The sequence below is a fragment of the Miscanthus floridulus genome, chromosome 15 (assembly GCF_019320115.1).
Source record: "Miscanthus floridulus cultivar M001 chromosome 15, ASM1932011v1, whole genome shotgun sequence".
In the NCBI taxonomy this organism is placed as follows: Eukaryota; Viridiplantae; Streptophyta; class Magnoliopsida; order Poales; family Poaceae; genus Miscanthus; species Miscanthus floridulus.
The window spans coordinates 28,585,594-28,609,710 of NC_089594.1; the positions used below are offsets into that span (position 1 = coordinate 28,585,594).

The 24,117-nt window shown below is 45.7% G+C and overlaps 1 protein-coding gene and 1 pseudogene across 1 annotated transcript; both read left to right on the forward strand.

The window, feature by feature from the left end:
* The window catches only part of LOC136507273 (uncharacterized), a 58,585-nt pseudogene extending 39,531 nt beyond the window's left edge, over positions 1-19,054 (forward strand).
* LOC136508757 (citrate-binding protein-like) lies at positions 12,737-13,831 on the forward strand. Its single transcript, XM_066503537.1, has 2 exons — positions 12,737-13,161; positions 13,280-13,831. The coding sequence occupies exons 1-2, from the start codon at positions 12,847-12,849 to the stop codon at positions 13,664-13,666; spliced, it is 702 nt and encodes a 233-aa protein (XP_066359634.1). The 5' UTR covers positions 12,737-12,846; the 3' UTR covers positions 13,667-13,831.
* Positions 19,055-24,117: the final 5,063 nt, after the last annotated feature.

Here is a 24,117-nt window from a genome sequence, read left to right on the forward strand (position 1 = left end):
CATACACATGAGTGAATGATTAAAGTGAATAGGACATCAAGGTAGGCCCATGCTATACTTGCCTTGGTTAGCAAACTCTTGCTGATCCTACTGGTCGTCAAAGTACTCATGGTCACCAACGTTCTCCTCACTGTCTGAACACGACCAACATAGCAACATACAATATTCAAGGAACATTCATGCAAAACAAACAATACTACAGTTAGAATAGTATACCAACAGTTTAGAAAACAAATTAAAATGTTTATGAAAAGAATCTACGTCTTGCTACGATCACGGCAACGCGAAGTTCACGAAAAACGAAGCTAAAACGCGAAAGTTATGATTTAAATGGGATTTCCAATAGCAATTTATTTAACTAAATCTAATCTCAAAATTTAAAAGTTGCAAACATGATTAACAGTGGTACTAACACGTATATTATGAAATTACAAAACTAACGCAATTTGAACGGGTCGATTCGGAGCTAAAACGATGATTCTATGAGCAAAACAGTGCAATGGCATTTCTGTAAATACCGAAAACATAATTTGAACTAAAACAGTGTATTTTCCGTTTTCAAAAGGGGAAAGTGTACTATGGAATTGTGCTTTGGACCGTGGGTTAGGACTTAGAAAAACTCAGGGTCTCTTTAGCAATTATGCCAGGGCGAAAGGGTATCGGCCATCGGTGGCCGTTGGATCAAGAACGGACGGCTCGGATTAGATCTGGGGGAGGGAGAGAGAAAGAGTCGGCCAGAATAGTGGCTCCGGCGGCGGTGCTCCATGGCCGGCGGCATGGAGCTCGCTGGAGTGTTCGGTTCGGGGGCTACGGTCCACGGTTCGATGAACTGAGAGCACCGGGAGAGAGAGGGGAAGCAGGCGAACTCGGCCAGGCCGAGAACGGGGCCAAAGGAGAGGGCCGAGGCGGCGGTCGCCATGGCCGGCGATGCGGAGGTCGTCGGCGCACCCAAAAATGGCCATACAAGACACCATTTGCCAAAAGAATCGGTCGGGGAAGGAGAGGAGGGCACGACGAATCTCACCACGGTGATATTCGGAGGCGAACGCGGCTCGGGGACGACGGACCACGCGAAGGGCAGATGGCGGATCCCGGCACAGCAGTTTCAGCATCCTCGTGCACAGGCGAGCGCGGAATTGGAGCGGGGACGAACAGTAGGGAGGGCGGCGGGGGTCACGGCTCGCTTTTGTAGAGGTCGGGCGCGGGGGGGTGGTCCCACGACACGTGACGTAGGCGCGGAGCGGCGGCAGTTGCGCTTGGACCGGCGCTGCCGTTGCCGGAGGAGAGGGATGGCGCTGACGTGCGGGCCCGTGCTGTCAGCGGCAGAGAGAAGGAGGGCGCGACAACGGTTGCCAGCGGTGCTGGGCCGGCGCGCTTGCTGGGCCACGTAGGCCATTGCGGTGCGCAAGGGAGAAAGGCAGCGCGGCTGGGCGTGTGGTTCTGCCCGAGCTGGGCCAAGGAAGCGGCGGTAGTTGCTGGGCCGGCGGTGAAAAAGGGTGGCCAGCAGGCCGAATTGAGGAAGGGAGGAAAAAAAAGAAAGAAATTCCTTTTCTTTTTCCAAACTCATTTTCAAGTTGAATTTGAATTCAATTCAAATTTTAGTTAAAACTAATCATTACAAAAACAAATGTGCAGCAGCATGTATGCATCAACTTGTATCTTTTCCTTATATTTACTTTTAATTTCATAAAAATATTATTTCCTAAATTTGAATGCACATATAATTGCATAGATAAATCAAATTTACTTATTTTAAAAGAATGAAAATTTTTGGATGTTACAGTTCATCGAGCGCCACGCAGCCTACATCGTTTCACTCTCACTTCTTTCGGTTCGGGTGAGTTCCCCACCCCCTCCTCTCTCTCCTAGACTTTTTCTTTCATCGAACCGAGCACCGTAGACCGAAAACCAAAAGCTCCGACGAGCTCTTCCATGATGCCGCCGCCGTTAACCCGCCGCCGGTCCTGTTCCGGCCAGCAACGTTTTTTTCCACCCGCCAGATCCAATCTTAGCCCTCCAATTCTAATCCGGCGGCCCAGGATGAAGGATACCCCTTCGTTTTGGAATTTTGCATAAGAGCCCTTACAATTACTTCAGTCTTAACCCACCGTCCCTAGCGTCTTTTTAGATTATGTTTTCTTTTTTCTGAATGCGTACTTTGGTTCGGTTAGATTGAAAATACGTTTTCAGCTATTTACAGTTTTGCCACTAGATTTGTTTTAGCCATAAAATCTCTAATTTGATCCGTTCAAGTTGCGTTAGGTTCGTAATTTCATAATCTACATGTTCATACTACTGTTAAGTAGGTTTTCAACTTTTAAAATTTGAGGTTAGATTTAATCTATTATTTTACTATAGGAAATCTTGTTTAATTCATAACTTTTTTATTTTAGCTCCGATTTTTGTGATCTCCACGTCTGTGTGTTCGTAGCGAGACGTAGATTCATTTTCCAAACTTTTCATCTTAATTTTATGCTGATGGTGTACTGTTCTAATCTATACCTTTGTTTGCTATGCATGATTGCTCATGGATGCTTGTATGTTGCTGTGATTATCGAGTATAGACGGTGAGCAATTCATGAAAGATCAAGGGTACTACTTTGACGAGCATGATTAGCAGGAGTTCTTTGCTTAAGGCAAGTATAGTATGGGATCATCCTTATTTTCTATTCACTTTAATTCATTAAATTCATGTGCATGTGTCACCTTGATAGGGATTCCCTAGAATTGAACTTTTACCTTGTCACCTACAGGTTATGCATTGGGTAGCTTTGCTAGTGCTCAATTAAACCATGATCTTGTAACTTGACTAATGGTATATGCAATAAACATTAAAATATGACTTTTTAGCAAATTGGAAATAGGGGGTTGGAGTATTTAGCTACTTTCTAAATGCTTCATATTCCTCTCCCTAAGGACTTATCTATAAGTGATCATCCGGAACTTACAGTACAGCTGTGAGGGCTACATGACTCTGGCTTTAGCTCAGTATGAAGACCTTTTCTAGCTTGCTAGTGGTTACCTTTATTGACGTAAGAATGGCTTACCGAATCAGGTATAGGACAACCTCTACTCTTATGTGTATAGGCGCGATGGATTTATGCCATTCGACAGGGGTTCCTATATCTGTTTGCCGAGTGAATCTAATTGACCTAACTTGTTAGACGAACCTTTGAAAGGTTTCATAGTGACCCCTACCTGCTCACCTTGGAAGTGTTTTGGAGTAATTAACTCGGGCATATGGGTATCACGACACGCAGTGAAAGTGTACAACCTCTGTAGAGTGTAAAACTGGTATATCAACCATGCTCATGGTCATGATCGGCCTTGGAAAATTTACGGAATAGATGAACACTAAGAATTATTTGTTTATGCTATTCATTATTCATGTTTACATTGATCATGTGTTTTACATTGGGAAATTGAAACAACTTGTTGCTACTCTTAAGCTAAAATTGTGACAACTAAAAGCTGAATGCTGTAAACCTGTGTAAAGCCTTTTGAGCCTCATGAACCCCATGTTACACTTGTTGAGCACGACATGTACTTACGCTTGTTTATTTTCATTATTTGGATAAAAATCCCGGATGGGTAACAGATGGCTATGAGTATGATGATTTTCCTGATGACTTCTAGACTTATGGTCAACCAGTCGACGTCCCTGTGAAATAGAGCTTCCGTGAGAGATCCTTTTGTTGTACTTCCGCTATATCTATGTGAAGACTTTGTCTTAATATTCGTGATGTAATAAACACTTGTGATGATACTATTTATAATTTATCGGCTTATGGGTGTGACTGATCTCTAGGCGCATATAAGATTTTGCATCCTATTTTATCCTTAGAATTGGGTGTGACACGGCGTGGGCTCGGTGATGCGGTCGATGGACTCCTGCGACCGTACAACGTTGATTCATGGGCGAAAGAGAGCAAACGAGCGATAAAGGAGGGCAAGGATGGCTTCACAAGCCCGACGCGAAGCTCGGCAGCGGACTTATGCCAACGGAGAAGGTGCAGCCAAAGGCTTCGACGGTTGCGGGTCGAGCTCCGACTCATCAGTGAGATCCAAACGGGGAACGACGAGCACAGCTAGGGCTCGGAGGCGGCGTGAGATGGGAAAAACGAGGGCGGTGAGGTCTCCAGGCTCTTTATAGAGGTACTAGGCACACAGATTCGATCGAATCGTGGTGTTTGGGGCTCGGGCGCGGGACTTGCCTTGAGCAGAGTCCGGCTCGGTCCGACCTAAGGAAGAAGGGGGCGCTGACGCACGGGCCAGACCTGGCAGAGAGACAGTGAGGGTAGGAAGGTAGAGTGCGCGGGCCTCCTCAGCTGGGCCGCGGGGTGGGAATGGGCCTGCGAAGGAAGGAGGGAGAGGGATGCGATGGATTGGGCCAACATGCCGAAAGCTGAGAGAAGGAGGGAGGGAAAAAGAATTTTCTTTTTCTTTTCTGAATTCTGAATTTTCCATAGCTATTTTCAAAAGGATTTAAATTTAGTTTGAGTTTCAGTTTAAAACCAAGCAATACAGAAACACTAATGCTCCAGCATGAATGCAACAATATGTATCTAGCCTTATGATGCATTTTACTTTAGTAAAAATTATTATTTCCCTATATTTATATACACACATAAAAGCATAATTAAATCAATTTCATCTACTTTAAAAGAATGAAATTTTCAAGGGTGTTACAGTTGATCTTTGGCAGACAGCTTTGTTTGATCATGGCAGAAGTCTGTGCCAAATTTCACGCTGATTGGATTTGATTTGGACAAGTTTTGGTTGTTCCCTATTTTCCACGGGCGGATAGCTTTGTTTGATTTGGGCAGGAAAACTGGCCAAGCCAGTTCCTAAAACCGGCCAAGCTGTTTTCCCAGGACAATTTCACAGGGAGCCACAGGAAAACCTGGCCAGACCGGTTTTGCTGCTGAAGGTTGCGTCCTCGCTGTGTTTTCTGTTTCCCCTCTGCGTGTTCTGCTGTTCTTGCTTTTGTGCAGTTTCTCCGCTGTCTGTGACATCTGATTACCTGTTGGCATCTGTGATTTTCATTTTGGCTCCCATTCACCCCTCTCCTGCTCGGTCTTTCACTTTAAATAAAAAAAACTCCAAGAACCTAGATGATAGAACCAAAATATATATAGACCGGCCATAAACCTCAAAGACCCGTTAGAAAAGGCTGCTAAAAATTTACCTGGGTGGATGGTCGGGTGCTTGCATTTTTCATATCACCAGATCATTCGCCTAAGTCTGATCGCAAAAAAAAAGGATCATTCGCCTAAGTACTAGCCGCTGATCCTTCCTGATGTCATTCGTGCGGTGTTACTGTTGCTGACCACTGGACCGTCCGATGAGCATTGCTACTTGGTGATCAAGCCTCTGGTCGTTACCGGATCGTCCGCTGTTATGTTCCTATTCGTAGTCGAATCTCCCCGGTTGCAAATATTCTCTAAGAATCTTCAGCTTCGGTTTACTGTCTGTCCAGTCACCATCATCCGGTGGTTCTCTTTACATCCGTTGGACTGTCTAGTGCATAGTTCTGTGCATCACAAGATGAATCACCCTATGGTCCAGCGAGGTTTTTCTTGCTGATTTACTTGTTTTAATTTGTATTCGTTTGGCTTAATACCAATTGTTTTCTTGCATCTCTAGGGTCTAAGAGAACATATCTAACACATCTTAGTCCTATTAATTTTGTTTTCATCATAATCACCAAAACCACTCTAGAATTAGGCACTTCAACCCACATTCCTTACACACTCTATATCATTGATGGTCTTTTCTGTATATAAATTTGGTCAAATCTGAAACAAATTGAGTTTTAGGACGAAGGAAGTACAACAAATAAAGCTGAATGTTTTTAGTGACATGCTTACCCCCACTCTCCGGTGCCCCTCCCCGCAGCCATGGAGCGGGGCTCCCCTTCGCGTCACTCTTGGGCGGACGAGGTGGAGGTGGAGGAGGCCGCCCGTGCCTCTCCGAGCCTCAACCCCAAGTCCGAACCGTTCGTAGCTGGTGCTTCTCCGGGCAGCCATGGATCTGATCTTGGAGGGAGACTGTCCTTCCCCGACTCAGAGGACTAAGCTCCATCCAGGACCATGTGCATGCAGCAGCAGCGCGACAGATGAAGATGACAATTGCTAGCCTGGTCATCCATCGTCCACACAAAATATCTTTGCTGCCTGTCAAAGCATGGAGGAGGAAAGTCTTAGTCGGACCAATTGGCAACCCGTGATAAACTCAAACTAAGTTTGAGCAAAATATACACTCGGCCATCCAAGCCGGGTAAACATATGCACTCGTTCATCGAAGCAAGTGACTGCAAACAACACAGTGTAAGACAAATCTGGATTAGAGGTGAGCAGTTAGTCTTGGTGTCTTGCATGCGAACGTTATTGTTTGCACTGCCTGCCTGCCAGCTGGTCAGGTGGCATTTCAATGCTCGAACAGGCAGTAAAATTTACCACAAACTGACCCTTGGCCACCATGCCTATAATAAGGCATAAACAACTGAAACCAAACCAATCCTCGCTAGTATAGAAACAAGTTGTACTTCTGGTTGGAAATCCCTTCAGTCCCGGTTTTCCAACCAGAAGCACGAATCTGGGACTAAAGGGTCCCTCCTTTAGTCCCGGTTTCGCTCCCAGGACTAAATGTCCACCTTTAGTCTCGGTTGGTAATACTAACCGGGGCTAAAGAGGCCTCCCGGCCTGGCCACGTAGGCCGGCCCTTTAGTCCCGGTTAGTATTACCAACCGGGACTAATGGTTTTTTTTTCTTTTTTTTCTAATTTCAATTGATGATTCATTTTGGTTTTCGAATAGATTTTCGAATACGCATTCTACGCTGCTAATAATATACGTATTCTACACGCTTATAATATATGTTTGAACATTTTGTACAAACTAAAGTATGAAACTAACGTATATATTACATGCATATACATATATGGTACGTTATTTTATGTACATATAATATATATATATATATATATATATATATATTACAAATAAAGCTTGCATTGTATTTTCTATCATATCCTTGGGATAACAAATTCACTCCATCTGGTTTGGCTTCCATGTTTCGTTCATGTCATTGTAGAACTCGCCGATGGGGTTTTAAGACCTGGTCATTAAAAAATCATGCTATGGTCTCTTGAATTGCTTTCAGTTGGTCACGTCGTATGACTTTTTCCTTCAACCCATAGAGTCTTCAATAAAAGTTAAAAGAAAAGTGTGTGTGTATATATATATATATATATATATATATATATATATATATATATATATATATGTGTGTGTGTGTGTGTGTGTTGGTTACGTGATTACTTATATATATATGAGCAATAAAAGAAATGGTGAATATATTAATATATTTATATAACGTACTTTGAGGATCTCTTCAAGAGTTCTTTTTGCGTAACGCCATGATGAACTCGCAAACATAGTATCCGCAGTAGTGTTCCCCTGTTCTTGCCACAGAACCCACTTTTACAAGAAAAAAGATCCGGTGAATTGAAAGCATGCATGGTGTTAATTGAATTATATATATATATATATATATATATATATATATATATATATATATATATATATATATATATATATATATATATATAGCTAGTACTTACTTTGTGTACGATTACATCTAGTGGCGCTTTGTAATGTTTCATGTGGTGTTCCTCAATGAAACTTTTCCAAACACTACGCCCAATAAAATAAAAAAATTAATTTGGCCTTTAATAATTGTTGCAGTTAAGATATCGAGGTATATATAGTTGCTAGAGAGACCAAATTACTCTTGGATAATATCTATCATGCCTTGGTACTCTGTTTCCTCTTTTCTTAACGAGTCTAAGATGCTTAACCGACTATTGGCCATATCAATGACCATCAATATCCAGTGATTGTTGCATATGTTTTTATACACAAATATGATCGACATTAACTAGAGTCAATATATATATATATATGGGAGATAGCTTAGCTAGTAAGCAAATAATTGAACAAATGTCCATATGATCGACATTAATTATTTAACACTCACTTGAAGTTGTAGGGGAAGAGTATGTCCTTGTTTTGTTGGTTCACTAAGAACCTCATGAGATTTTTCTCGAGTTCAGCTTTCCATTCAGACGGGGGAGTAGGGTGTTTGAATACGACATTTGGATCAACGAAACCAACATCATTATCCTTTCTCTTTCTGAGTTCTGTCATCTCATATCTGTATATATAAAAATATAGTGTGAGGATATATAATTTATATATATACATGTAGCTTTATATATATACACTTTAATAGTAGAAAATAATCACACTTACAAACAATAGCAGCTAATGAGACTTTTATCGAGAGAGTCCAGGTGGCATAGTTGGTGTAATTCTAAAAACTCGACATATATAACGTCATCGCTACGGAAGTAATGTTGGTTTCTAACTCTAACAGAAACAAAGGTCTCTCCCTGTTCACACGCCGCCATGTACCACTTGTTTAGCAGGTACATTTGCGTACCCAGTTCACCTAAGGCCTCAGGGTTGTATAGACTCTTTCCATGTTTAAATTTCTTTCAAGGATCCGCTTTCGGAGCAGATGGTCCTTAAGCGAGCACTTGGGCAAGGTCCAAACCAGTATCCTCGTAAAACCGAACCAGGTCCTCAAAATCGACGTCCAGTAAGTCGAAGTTTGAACCATATTCATTACGAATGACAAGAGGGGGGACTGATTGTTGCGATTGTTGTCCGAGTTGTGCAACACCTTTCCCTGCTCTAGTCTTTTTCTGCGCCGCCTCAAATGACTTGGTGAGAGAGCGGTCGTAGTCCGATTTTGGCAGGGTCTTTTGAGATTCCTGTTTTTTCTGGTCCACCTTCTTTCTTAGAAGATCTAGAGGTAGGTAGAAGTATGGTTTCTCCGGGTTCTCCCTCGCTTCTCGTTGCTTTCTTACTTTTTCGAAGAAACTGCTCATATCTTTTTGTACTACAGCATTTAATTCCTTTTCACTTTTCTTGTAAGACAGTTTTTGGGGAATAACTGGATTAGAGGAGTCTTTCTTCTTTGCCTGCTGGTGGGCTAACAACTTTGTTTGTGGGGCGGACCTCTTAGGAGCTGGCTGCTTCTTGGTCATGAAGGGAGGCGGGGCAGCCGTTGGAGACCTCTTTGAAGGCGTTGGAGACCTCCTTGGAGGTGGCGGCGGTGGCGGCGTTGCATAATCATTGCATCTAACTTCTCATACTCCTTACCACGGTAGAGGATGCAGTCATTAGGACATACATGTATCTTCTGGATTTCTAATCCCAAAGGGCAGACTACATGTTTTGCTTCGTACGTAGTGGCGGGCAATTCGTTATCCTTCGGAAGCATCTTCTTTTAGATTTTCAGTAACTCCACAAATCCCTTGTCAGATACACCATTCTTTGCCTTCCATTGCAGCAATTCCAGTGTGGTACCCAACTTTTTCTGCCCCATATCACAAGTTGGGTATAGCAATTTCTTGCGATCCTCTAGCATGCGCTCGAACTTGATCTTCTCCTTTTCACTTTCGCATTCTCTTTGTGCGTCATGAATGGCCTGACCAAGATCATCAACGGGCTCATCTTCTGCCCCTACCTCTTCTTCAGCTTCCCCCATTGCAGTATCATTGAAGGCACCATATTCAGTAATTATGTCATCATCGTCCCATTCTTCTTCTTCACCTTCTTCCATTACAACCCCGATTTCTCCGTACTTCGTCCAACAAATATAGTTTGGCATGAAACCCGACTTCAACAAGTGTGAATGAAGACTCCTTGAGCTAGCATATTCCTTCAAATTCTTACATATGGCACATGGGCAGCACATGAAACCATCGCGTTTGTTTACCTCGGCCACACGTAAGAAAGAATGCACGCCCTCAATGAACTCTTGGGAGCAGCGATCAGCATTGTACATCCAATGCCGGCTCATCTGCATTACATGACATACATACCATATTAAAACCTAGAACATAATTAGTTAATTATACGACATGCATGCCATCACATAAGGTATTAATTTATGAAAGTCTCGCTACAATGTAGACAATCCCAACTACCACTAAAAAACTAAAGTTAAAATGCACTTCAGCAGCATAAGGATTTCGCGATCAGTCCCAACTAAAATAGACAGATCATGTGTTTGTTCAACATCTATGGGCTTCTTCCGCAGGATCACTGCCTCATCGGGCGCTGTAGCTGCCTATGCAAGAGAGTTTTGCACGTGTTCAACATACTCTTCCTCCCAGTACCAGCCTGAACATCCAGTGCCATCCCACTGAAATTAAAACAAAAAATTAAAACTTTAATCACAATCATCATGAAAATAAGTATAAATTAACCATAATCATCAAATACGGCAAAATAACTCACATTGCGATCCGGACACTTGTAGAAGATACGGCCCTTGTTGGGACACTCCTTACTCATCCAGTACTCCATCACAATTTTCTCCTCACACTTACCGCATGCAATGAGAGGGAGGTCTAGCCTCAGTCGCTTTGGAACCCAATGAGAGGCCGAGGACCCGGAAGCAGTTGCCATCTACTCTCTATACTCATTTTTAATATAATATAAATTTCTCATTTTATAAACAAATAAAATTAAAAAAACTCTAAAAATCTCTATATCTCTAAACCATGAAGTGTGCTATGCATGCTAGAAATGAAAGCTGAATACTAGTTTTGAATAACTACTTTAACCTTCCTTCATCCAAATATGCAAATTTAAAGTGATTTTGAGCTTAAATGGCTTACAAATAAAAAAAATTCCACCATAAAAAACCATATATATCTAGTCCATAAAATGAGATATGCTACTGATGAAACATGAGAGTATAAAGTTGGTAATCTTACAACCAAAGAATCGATGAAGGAATCAAAGAAAATCTTGTGATTACCGGCGATGAAGCAAGAACACTGAGCTCGAAGTGGGTCGGACTCGGGGAGGAAGAAGGGTATATAGGAGGGGACCTTTAGTCCCGGTTGAAGACAGCAACCGGGACTAAAGGTCCCTTTCTAGTCTCGGACGGAGCCTACAGCCGGGAGTAGACTTTTACTTCCGGTTGGAGGGACCAACCGGGAGTAAAAGTTAACCTTTAGTCCCGGTTGGTAGCTGCAACCGGGACTAAAGGTCTCCTACAGCAAAAGTCTGCCGCCACTAGTAGAGAAACGACTTTTGATTCACTTCGAAATTTAGCTTTAGTCCCGATATTTTTCACGGTCAGGACTAGAGAAACCTTTAGTCTCGGTTGGTAGCTCCAACCGGGACTAAAGGTCTCTGCCCAACGGTTGCTGCAGCAGGCTTTTGCTGTAGGGGACCTTTAGTCCCGGTTGAAACTACCAACCGGGACTAAAGGTTAACTTTTACTCTCAGTTGGTCTCTCCAACCGGGAGTAAAAGTCTACTCCCGGTTCAAGACTCCGTCCAAAACTAGAAAGGGACATTTAGTCTCGGTTGCTGTCTCCAACCGAGACTAAGGCGGGAGAGCTACGTCGACAGTGGCCACGCACGGCTGTTTCAGTAGATGTTGATGAAAACAGAGAGGCAGCAAACCCAACGACATTGAGTGCTGCTCTGCTAGCCTGCTGGCTGCTACACACACGTACGAGGCTTCTATAACAGGCTGCATGCGCTAGCTGATGATCCGATCCAAGGAGCAGGTGGGCTTAAAACTGATATCATCGCTGGGCCGTGGTGAGCTTTCGTGGAGAGGCGCGCGGGCTGTAGCTTTGTAGCACTGGCAAGCACAGAAGAAGGGAAGCGGAGATGGCTGCTGGCTGGCTTGCTGCCGTTTAGCACCACCTCACTGGCTGAAGTGGGACGAGCCTGGGCGCCGGCTATATGAGAGGGCGGGTGGCAGCTGAAAGAAATCACACAGCTGTGTGGTGAGCACAAAGCGAACTATTCTTTCATTTTTTACTAAAGAATATATAATGTAAACTTTATTTATAATATATATATATTATATGTATATAAAATAATGTATAACATATGTATATGCATGTAATATATATGTTAAGTTATAAAAATTCAAACATTATAAGCGTGTAGAATATGTATATTATTAGTACTGTAGAATGTGTATTCAAAAACTAAAATGAATCATTAATTGAAAATATAAAAAAAAAGAAAAAAAAATTTAGTCCTGGTTGGTAATACGGACTAAAGGGTCGGCTCACGTGGCTATGCTGGGAGGCTTTTTTAACCCCGGCTCACGATGCCGGGAGGCTCCAGTCGGCTCATGTGGTTAGGCCGGGAGTCTTTTTTGTTTTTTTAACCTCGGTTGGTATTATAAACCAGGACTAAAGGTAGAGCTTTAGTCCCGGGCAAAAAAACGGGACTAAAGGAGAGGCCCTTTAGTCCCGGATTCGTGCTCCCGGTTGGAAAACGAGACTGAAGGGGTATCCCAACCGGGAGTACAGCTTGTTTCTGTACTAGTGCGCAGTAGCCGTTGGGCAGGGGCCTTCAGTCCCGGTTGGAGCTACAAACCGGAACTAAATGTCTCTCTAATCCCGGGTGCGAAAAATACCGGGACTAAAGCTAAATTTCAAAGTGGATCAAAAGTCGTTTCTCTACTGGTGTCTCTCAGTGTAAACACCTACAGCATGCAAAGCTGCAATTTTCTATAGGAACAAATAACGTGTCGATATTGATCTATCTCTCTCCCAGTTTTGTAAGATCTCCAGGTCCTCTTGTATTTAAGCCACATGAACCTTAGTTGCAGATCCTCACAGCTCACAAGGGCCGCTTAATTAGCAGAGCTGCAGCAGATAGTAAGCAACTGTCACGTCAGCTAAACGAGGAAGACAAGGCAGAAGCTGCTGCTGTATCTGCATATCTCAGCATATGCCAATGGCTTCTCATGCTGTCCTCCCCCTTCCTTGGCTTGCCTGTATGGTTGCAGTAGCCTTGTTGGCGTCGCCGTCGCCGGCAGCGGCGTCACGTGCCGCAAGGGCCCCTGTCCGCGGTGGCGACCCGACGGTGGGGTTCACGGAGGTGATCCTGACTGAGGGCAACTTCGAGCTGCAGCACCCCTACAACCTGCCGAGTGGCGACCGGTACAGCTTCAACGGCGGCGTCCGGCAGCTGTGGGTGCTGTCCTCCGACAAGCCCCACAGTCCCAATAGCCACACCAGGCCCAGAACGGAGATCAGGATGAGGGTATAAAATTCATAGATGATGACCTCTAATCACCTACTCTTGTCGTGTAGATTAGCACTGCACAGCACAAGAAGATTTGATTGTTGGGTGTTTTTATTTGTTTCTACGTACTTTCTAGGGCTACGGCTACTCTTCTGGGGTGTGGCAGTTCGAGGGCTACGGCTACGTGCCCTCCGGCACGACGGGGGTGTCCATCATGCAGGTGTTCGGCGGCGCCAGCGGCCACGCCACGACGCTGATGCTGCTCGTCTACGACGGCGCGCTGCGGTACGGCCACCGGCAGGTGGTGGAGGACGGCATCTACGACCGGTGGTTCCGGCTCAACGTGGTGCACGACGTGGGCGCGTCCAATCTCACCGTGTACATCGACGGCGTCGAGAAGCTTTGGGCACCGGGACAGGGTGGCGACTCGCACTTCTTCAAGTTCGGCGTGTACGCGCAGAGGAACGCCTCCAGCTGCATGGAGTCGCGCTGGAAGAACATCAAGATCTTTAGGAAAGATTAGTGATTATTGATGGTTTCGTTATTCGAGAGCCGCCAGCAGGGTTCCTTATTTATGCGACAGCTTATATACATGGTGAGTGTTCTTGTTGGGAGTATGCATTTGCGTCCGCATGTTTAGTGCATGCTTGTATGTATCATACTACTTATCAAAAAAAGTATCAAACTATATCTTTGTGTATATATATGGTTTATGTATGCCCCCTCAGAAGCAAGCTGCTTTAGTAGAAGAGGCCCTGGATCTAACATGCACGTAGCTCATTAATGAGATCAGTATCAGAGTCATGCTAGAGTCAGAAGACGGTGATATGAGGAAGACTTATTCTCCTCTGACAGCTGAAGAATTGGCTGATTATAATAAGCTTGTTGATTCACCTAACAAAATCAACCCTTCTTCTGTTTTTTTTTGTCATCGCCGACGACGTCGACTGATCATGCTGAGTTGGGGGGCTCTACATCGCCTACTGCCCCCCTTCTCGCGCTGGAGTGCGGCGTGGCCGCACCGACCTTGGGTACCTCACTGCCGGGCTATCCTAGCCCGACAGTGGATAAACTGGCCGCGGAGCTCTCTACCACCGCGACGGACGAGGCTGTTGGGGGGTGGGCGTGGGGGGTGCTTCATCAACCGAACCCATATGCCTCCTCCCCTACACTACCACACCACCTCCGGAGCTGCCAGTGGCCGCGCAGGGTGATGGCGAGGGCAGTGATGCCACCCTCAGCCACTCCCCCGCGCCGGCCATTGCTGAGGACCACGACGACATCATGGGTGGCGAGGCCCTGTGCCGCCCAGGCAGCCCGCACGGTCTCCCTTGCCTACAGTGGGAGACCTTGAGGTTGACGCAGTGGCACTACCTAGCTCGGGGGGTCCATCACCGGCACCTACCCCCCAAGCTGGCACAGATCTCCTCCCAGCGGGATCTGAGGACGCTGGATCCCTGCCACAGGCCGCACCGGCCTCACCGACGCCCTTGGCCGGGGCAGTGGAGATGCATGCGGCTGGCAACCTCATCTCGTCATCAACTGAAGAGCAAGCCGCACCACCTATCACGCCGACTGCGACCTATACAGAGGAGGTGACCATATCCGTGGACACTACTACCCTGGCAGTGGGAGAGATGGCACCTGCAGTTATGGCAGCGCCCATCAAAGCGCCACGTCGAAGCTCCAGGAATGCGGCAACGGCGGACGTCCATACACTACACAAGGCTGAACGGCTGGCAGCTAAGAAGAATCTTGAATTCCCAGGTAACTCTTTCACTAGCTTTCCAGATTCCAAAGTCCTTTCAAACCTTGGTAGGGTAGGCATCAACCTAGGTACCTCAGATGTAGTTACAATAAAAAACTTAGAGGTAGACAGGTTAGTTTTATGTGCTAATACAAAGAAAGGTTCTGCTAAATCTAAACTCTCCAATCTTGAGAGTGATGATGAGCGGGATGACCAAATTGATGCAATTCTCAGCCACGCCTGTGGAAATCTAAATGAGAATTTGCTGGAGGAGGAGAATGATCAAATCATAGATCTCTCTCCACTCCGACGGAAGAAAAAATATAATAATGCCAAGAATACATTTAATGGCAAACTTCCCAAAAAGCCAAAGACCCCCTCAAAAATTGTTATAAAATGAAGGGTGTTTTCTGGAATAGCAGAGGTCTTGGAGACTTGGCTAAGCACATGTTTTTGGCTGAATTAGTGAAGGAAAAGCAAATTAATTTTATTGCTCTATCCGAAACAGGACGGGACTCGTTCCCGGATCATGTTCTCAAAAATCTTTGTGGGGGACATGATTTTCTTTGGCACACCATGGCACCCCACGGTAGGTCTGGGGGCATCCTTCTAGGTGTGGACTTGAATGTTTTTGACATTGGAGCCATTGCTGAGGGAGATTTTTATGTAAAATTCACCCTAAGAGTCAAATCAAATGACTTCAAATTTGTGCTATATACGGTATATGGACCAGCACAACTACAGAATAAGAGTGCTTTCTTAGTAGAACTCGCCAACACGTGCTCCAAAGAAACCCTTCCATATATGTTAGGAGGAGATTTCAACATAATGAGAGGCCCAGAAGATAAAAGTTCTGGGGACTTTGACCCTAAATGGCCAAATCTTTTTAATGCTATTATTGAATCTCTAGATCTTAAGGAGATTACAATGGCAGGCCGTCAATACACATGGGCAGGGCTAGGGGATAATCCAACCTTTGAGAAGTTAGATAGAGTTCTCGTTAGCACGGAATGGGAAATCATGTTCCCATTGACAACAGTAGAACCTAGGGATAGGAATATCTCTGACCATACTCCCATATTTCTTAACACAGGTGCTTCAACCCACCAGACCCACAATCGTCCTTTCAAATTTGAGAGGGGATGGTTGATACGAGATGGATTTTATGATATGGTTGCAAATATCTGGCAATCTCCATGCTCTAGGTCAACCCCCCTTGAACGTTGGCAGTTCAAGATCCGCAGACTCCGACAATATCTAAGGGGCTGGGCGAAACACACTGCAGGGTCATATTGAAAAGAAAAAAAGACTCTGCTAGCTCTTTTAGAGAATCTTGATAAGAAAGCTGAGATCTCTCCCTTATCTGATCAAGACATTAATCTGAAATATTATCTAAAAGAACGTTTAGTTAACCTTCTGAGAGAGGAGGAACTAAAATGGTATGAGAGAGCCAAAGTTAAAACCCTCTTGGAAGGGGATGCTAACACTCGGTTCTTTCATCTAGTTGCCAACGGGAAACATCGCAAGCAACATATCTATAAACTTGAAAATGATCAAGGTGTTGTGATTGGTGATGATCATCTCAAAAGTCATATTACGACTTATTATAAAGAACTCTTTGGCCAGCCGGAGAATTTCGATATCTCCCTTAGGGAAGACCAAAACCTGGATATTCCACAGGTATCACCGGAGGAAAACGACATCCTCATCAGCCCGTTCACTGAATCTGAAGTGAGGGAGGCGGTCTTCCAGATGGAGCATAATAAAGCTCCAGGGCAGGATGGTTTTCCTGCGGAATTCTATCAGGTGTTTTGGGGAGTGATCAAGGATGATCTTCTACCCTTATTTGCTGAGCTGCATAGGGAGGCTCTTGATCTCTACAGTCTCAATTTTGGTATTATTACCTTAATCCCAAAAGTGAATAATGCCATAAAAATTCAGCAATACAGGCCAATTTGTGTTCTTAACGTGAGTTTTAAAATATTCACTAAAGTGGGCACAAATAGGCTTAATATGGTAGCTAAAACTGTGGTGAGACCAACGCAGACTGCCTTTATGATAGGTAGGAACATAATGGAAGGGGTCGTTATCTTACACGAAACCATCCATGAACTTCACACCAAAAAGAGAGACGGTGTCATTTTCAAGATTGACTTTGAAAAGGCATACGACAAAGTGAAGTGGCCTTTCCTACAACAAACGCTACGAATGAAAGGTTTCTCCCCCAAATGGTGTCGATGGGTTGAAACTATGGTCACCGGAGGAAGTGTGGGAATCAAGGTCAATGATGATGTAGGACCCTATTTCCAGACCAAACGTGGACTCAGACAAGGAGATCCAATGTCACCAATCTTATTCAACATCGTTGCAGATATGCTAGCTCTACTTATTAACAGAGCAAAAGCCGATGGTCAGATAAGAGGTGTCGTCCCCCACCTTATAGACGATGGTCTGTCCATATTACAATATGCAGATGACACCATTATCTTTATTGATCACGACCCAGAATAAGCACAGAATCTGAAACTGTTGCTTTGCGCTTTTGAATAGCTATCTGGGCTGAAGATCAACTTCCACAAGAGCGAAGTCTTCTGCTATGGTGCAGCTAAAGAGATGGAATCCTTTTATACTAGTCTCTTTGGATGCAATGCAGGGGAATATCCCTTCAAATATCTAGGGATCCCAATGCACCATAGACAACTCCTAAATTCTGAATGGAGAAAGGTGGAAGATCGTTTCGAACAGAAACTCTCTTGTTGGAAAGCGAAATACCTGTCATATGGGGTAGACTAGTTCTGCTTAATTCAGTCTTAAGCAGCCTACCTATGTTTATGATGTCCTTCTTTGAGATCCCTAAGGGGGTCATTAAAAACCTAGATCATTATAGATCAAGGTTCTTTTGGCAAGGCTACTCAGATAAACATAGATATCGTCTTGCCAGATGGGACATCCTTTGCCGTCCTAAGGACCAAGGAGGATTAGGTATCCTAAATTTACAATTGCAAAATAAATGCCTTCTAGCCAAATGGCTGGTTAATCTGCTAAACTCAGAAGGCATATGGCAATCTCTTTTACGGAATAAATACTTAAGCTCCAAGAGCCTAACTCAGGTGCCAGCCAAACCCAATGACTCTCATTTCTGGAGAGGACTCATGCATATCAAAGATGAGGTGCTGGCTAATGGTTTATTCGATATTAAAGATGGAACCAACACTAGGTTTTGGGACGACACATGGGTAGGAGATAAGCCTCTGAAATTTAAATATCCATCCTTATATAATATAGTGCGGGATCCTCACGCAACAGTCTCAAAAGTGATGACTATTAGCCCACTAATCATCTCTTTTAGAAGGGCTCTGGTGGATAATAAACTTGCAGAATGGCTTAGTTTAGTAGCACGGATCTCAAATGTCGAATTGGTCGAAGGTTCATATTACTTCAGATGGAGTTTAACCAAATCTGGGTTATTCTCTGTCCGCTCTATGTATCTCTATCTTATAGATACACAAACACCTTTTCGTCATAGGAAGATCTGGAAGATAAAAATTCCTCTAAAAATTAAAATCTTTCTTTGGTTCTTGCAAAGGGGTGTCGTCTTAACCAAAGACAACCTCGCTAGGAAAAATTAGAAGGGGAGTCAGAAGTACATCTGCTGTAATGGGAATGAAACTATCCAACACTTGTTCCTAGACTGTCCCCTTACCAAAATGATATGGAGGATTATCTTTTTTGCTACTAGTCTGACCCAACCAAGATCAATCAGCCACATGTTTGGTAATTGGCTAACTAATCAAAATAAAAGGATTAGAAATTTGATTTGGGTGGGGGTGGCTGTCATGTTTTGGGCTATTTGGAGATGCCGTAATGATGTTGTTTTTAATCAAATGAGATCTAACTCTATGATGCAGGTAATTTTCAGAGGAGCGTACTGGTTACGCTCTTGGGCCCAGCTGCAGCGTGATGAGATAGCCAAGGACGCGCTCTCTACGATGAGCAAGAAATTGGAAATAATTGCTTTAGAGATATCCAATAAAGGATGGAAACATTTATACTATTTGAATTAGCGTCCGGGTCGATCTATAAGACTGGCTCTCTCTTTTTTTCCTCCAAAACTTTGTAATAATGGGCTATGTACATCTATGGATGTAGAGGTCGGATATTGTTTTATCCATTATCTAAAAAATATATATGTTATTCTTGTCGTTTGGATCCATTACTCTAAATTTTATATCTCTACCACTATTACACAATTATGCTAAACTGCTGCAACAAACTCAGACTCAAAATTCAAATTTAAAATTCTCAAGTTACTATTCACAGCACTATTCAAATACAACGGTTACTAATTAAATTCGTGGCACTATTCAAAATACTCACAACTATTCAAATTCGGAATATAAACAGTGCACGAACACTCACGGGTGAGTGGCTCCGGCACCTAATCCCACTATGCAGGCACTATTTGGAGCACTTTGTCTTTACTTTATGGATGGTGGATGATGCGTGCGTGATTAGTGAATATGCGTGATTAGTGAATACCGCACTCTCATGATGTGCATAGTAACTCGAGAATTTTAAATTTGAATAGTGCCACGAATTTGAATTTGAATAGTGCTATGCATAGTAACTCGAGAATTTTAAATTTGAATTTTGAGTTTGAGTTTGTTGCAGCAGTTTAGCATAATTGAGATACTATTCATAGCACTATTTAAATTATGTGGTTACTATTCAAAATCATGGCACTATTCAAAATGCTCGCTACTATTTAAATTTGGAATATGAACATTGCACGAGCACTCGGGTGAGTTGCTCATGCACCTAACTTTCTCACTATTCAAGCACTAACTTTCTCACTATGCAGGCACTATTTGAAGCACTTTGTCTTTGCTTTATAGATGGTGGATGTAGGATGCGTGCATGATTAGTGAATATGCGTGATTAGTGAATACCGCACTCTCATGCACCACCAACACATCCACTGAAGACACCACTCCACCACCACCCCACTTTCCCACATACACTATGAAGACCACGATCTCAGAAGTCCTCTGAAGATCATCCACAACCTATAGTAATCCTCCACTACCATTGTATTATTCCACCACCTCTGTAAATTAGAGAACAAAGGAAGTCCCGTGATCTTCCTGCGCTTGTAAGGTAATCCCTAAGGTTTGTGCTAAGTGATTGGGGATTCCCGAAAGGGAAAGCCGTATGTAAGCTTGCTCTGTGAAAATGAATTATGCTTTCCTGTTTTAATCCCTACATTCCTTTAAGCTCGTTCATATGGGGCGATGTCTCTATGCTAGGGACCCTAGAGGAGAAACATCTGCGTGTGTTGTTCTCGCGTTAGCCCTAGTAGCGGCGTTTGTAGAGAACCCTATGTGCGCAGAGAAGTGTTCCCTTTAGGTGAAACTGCCTGGGGAGATGATAGAGCCTGAGTCCTGTGTGTGCGTGGCTGGGGATAGCGAGGGAGAATATCGGGTTAACCTGGTTCTGAAGCGAGCAAGTGATGCATACGGTGAGTACCGAGTAGGACTGACATAAGCATAGTTGCACGACCGACTGAAACGTTGGTCTCGCCCGCCTGCAAAAGATCCTGCGAAATACATGCATACCCATAATCCGCATATTCACTAATCACGCATATTCACTAATCACGCACGCATCCTGCATCCACCATCCATAAAGCAAAGACAAAGTGCTCCAAATAGTGCCGCATAGTGAGAAAGTTAGTGCTTGAGTAGTGAGAAAGTTAGGTGCCTGAGCCACTCACCCGTGAGTGCGTGCACGGTTCATATTCCAAATTTAAATAGTAGCGAGTATTTTGAATAGTGCCACGAATTTGAATAGTAACCGCTGAATTTGAATAATGCTGTGTATAGTAACTCGAGAATTTTAAATTTGAATTTTGAGTTTGAGTTTGTTGCAGCAGTCCCAATTGTGCTAAACTGCTTTCATAAGGAGAAATGTCTTGATATTCTGGCCGCTTCTTTCTTTATTATAGGCTGCACTTATTTGACTTGGTCACACAGCCTCTCCCGTCTAGAAGACAACTTCCTTAATTTCTCTCCTCTTGTTCCCATGTATGCTGCTTTCTGCCCATTCCTGATTACCAGCAGACCAACGGCAGCCGGTCTCCATGTGCTAGACGTGTGCTCTAGTCGGCACTTGAGCTGTTGGGGCTTCGGTTCGACAATCAGATCAATCCGTGATGCACTGGGACTAGTCGACGATGATTTGATGTGCTCGGGCCAGTCTTAGTCGGACCAATTGGCAACCCGTGATATACTCTGTCGGCTTCATGAACCCGGGTTCCTCATGGATCAGCTTCTCAGCAAAGGCTCGGCTCAGCAGACGATGTTGCGAACGACGCGTAACTCCTGGGCCGGCCCAAAACTACCTGAAACGACAGGCCAGAAGAGCGATCTGGTCTCCGACCGGAAGGCCTGGCCAAGGAGAAACAACACTCGCTTCCAGCTCCGGCCCGCCTCTCCGACCGGAAGGTCTCGCTTCCGACTCCGGCCCGCCACTCCGACTGGAAGGCCTGGCCGAAGAGGAACAACGCTCGCTTCCGACTCCGGCCTGCTTCTCCGACCGGAAGGCCTGGCCAAATGCCGCTTCCGACTCCGACCCACGTCTTCGACCGGGGATGCACCGAACCTTTGCTTACAGCTCTTCTCCGACTAGCGCAATCAGAGCCGACTGGGACCGACCGACCGGGGACGCCCACTCGGTGAGGACTAGGAAATGGGCGGAGCAAGTAAAGCAGAACGCTCAAGTCAACTGTAATACCAAAGACCATACCATGTACACCTATAGGACAGTACCGACAGGGCATGGCAGAAGGGCACCCTGCAACCTTTCAGGCATGTCAGAACCCAAGCAGTGTTGTGGGCGCCGACGTTTTTGCCCTACAGTGTTATGGGCGCTATCAATTCCCATACCAGGCGAACACGGTAAGACTCTCCACATGCCTCTAGGCATCAATAGTGTTGTGGGCGCCGTCCTTTACCGTACATAGTGAATACGGTAAAACCTCCCACATGCGTCTGACAACAACAGTGTTGTGGGCACCTACCATCATCTTGTACCCGACGGCATGGGCGACAAGACTCAGCAGCATACGTACTCTCTCTCTCTCTTGTAAGGCCGTCCCCTTCATCTATAAAAGGGGATGTGCTCTCTCCCAATAAGGACAATTCAACACACAACAACAGAACCACCAGGTTCAAGCCTCGAGCACATGCTCGAATACTCAACTCACGTAGGAGCTCTCGTCACTCTCGGTCCTTCAGATCGGAGTCCGACCAGACCTCTTGCACCCCCTATCTTTCTCCTTCTCGTTTGTAACCCCACTGCAAACTTCGAGCACCTGGGCTCTGGAATAAAGTCACCGACCGACTCAAACTGGACGTATAGCACGTTGCCTATACCAGTATAAACCCTGTGTCATTGAGTGCTAGGCCACATCCGATCACAATGTACGGCAAAACTACAGTGTTTGTCACTTTTTGCACCGATAGTTGGCGCCGTCCGTGGGGAAGACGCCGCACGTTCACACTTTTGGCCATCGGATGGCCCACTTTTCCGCCATCTTCGCCGTGGCAGGCTCAAGCTATACGACTCGCTTCGGCTCACTAGAGTTTCCCGCACTTCCACCCATTAGGATGCGGGTTCCACCCGTCTTCGAGCCTTCCCAGGCCTTCCTCTTCGGCAGCCTGGACTTCGTCGCCGACCAGCTCGGCGTGCTGCACCTCCACGAGGAGGCACCTATCTCGGTGCCCGTCGGAGGGGCGCCCTCCATCGGCTCTGGGACTCCCGGCAACTTCAACGACGAGGCGCCTACACGTCATTCCGAGCATACACTCTTCTCAAACCCCGCTGTGAGTAATGTACATACTATTATTTACTCGCTATTTACTATCTTTCGCCAATTATCCGGAGGAACCCCATTGCCCACGCCGCGACCGCCATGCGATCGGTTCCCCTATGGCCTCGTGTCCCCCGCGGATGCATACGCTCAGGGCTCTGAAGGATGCTAGCGCCGCCTCCTCTCACATCCGAATTCATGGGAATGGCGAGCTATGCTCCCACCACTTTCCATGAGCTCCTGGATGACGAGGTTGAGACCGACGGCTCCAGCATCGGCGACATGGCACCTAGCCACCGTTTGTCCTAGGAGTGTGCTATGACAGACGCTCTAGGACAGCCGCTGGTGGTAGTAGAGTCCTTGCAGACTCATGCCACTCTGGACCCTCGGGCGGGGGCCCTCGCGCTCACACAAGAGCATGGCGAGGAGCTACGACAACGGTGGCAGAACCAGCCGCCACCTCCATGGCGCGCTCGGTGCAGCATGTTGCGCCCCATGCGTGTAACCTAGCAAGCGGCGCTTGGGGTCACTCCTGTCAGGTTCAGCGCAACATCATTGATGGAGGAAACGATCCCCCATAGTTCGCTTGGGCTAGCCAGAACATCACCACGACGACGATGCTTCTGCGTGGCCTTCCCGAGCCGGACAACCCCCAGGAATAGGCGATCCACCGAAACCTCTAGGCACTAGTGGAGACCACTGCCGTTCAACAGGCGGAGAGCTCCGCATCACGACACCGACTCGTGGCCTCTCTCCCCACTAGGGGAGTGGGGACACACTAGACGAATCGCTCCATCCGCTCACCGCTATAGCCACCAAGCGTGGCATAGGAGGCCATAGCTGTGCCCCGGCCTGACCTGGCTCCTGTTACGCACCGGGCGCAAGTGGCTCGGGCTGAACCAAGACGCTCGCAGCGTCATCAGCAATCGGCATCGGGCCCGGCATGATGATGACGTCCATCGGGCGGCCATGTGGGTAGGCGACACAGACTCCGGTCAGACTATCGCGGGAAGCGGTGAAACGCATCCTAGGCATGGTCATCGGCCAGACAACTGGAGTCCCAGCCCGGATGGCCCGGGACCATGGGCCTTTGGCCAGTGCATCCAGAGAGCGCCGTTCCCACAGCGCTTCCGACCGCCCACCAACATCGCCAAGTACACCAGGGGGACAAACTCCGGTATATGGCTCGAAGATTTCTGGCTCGCCTGCTGAGCCGGAGGAGTGGATGATGACCACTTTATCATTCAATACCTCCCTATCTGCGTGGGGGAACATGTTCGAGCGTGGCATGAATTCCTCCAGCACGACAGCATCCGCGACTGGGTGGACCTCAAGAGGGTATTCATCAGGAACTTCC

What these genes read in the sequence shown, in the direction of transcription:
- LOC136508757 (XM_066503537.1), top strand. Translation starts at nt 12,847, where the DNA reads ATGCCAATGGCTTCTCATGCTGTCCTCCCCCTTCCTTGGCTTGCCTGT. An exon ending in GAACGGAGATCAGGATGAGG is followed by an intron (nt 13,162 to 13,279) that starts GTATAAAATTCA and finishes CGTACTTTCTAG; the next exon opens with GGCTACGGCTACTCTTCTGG.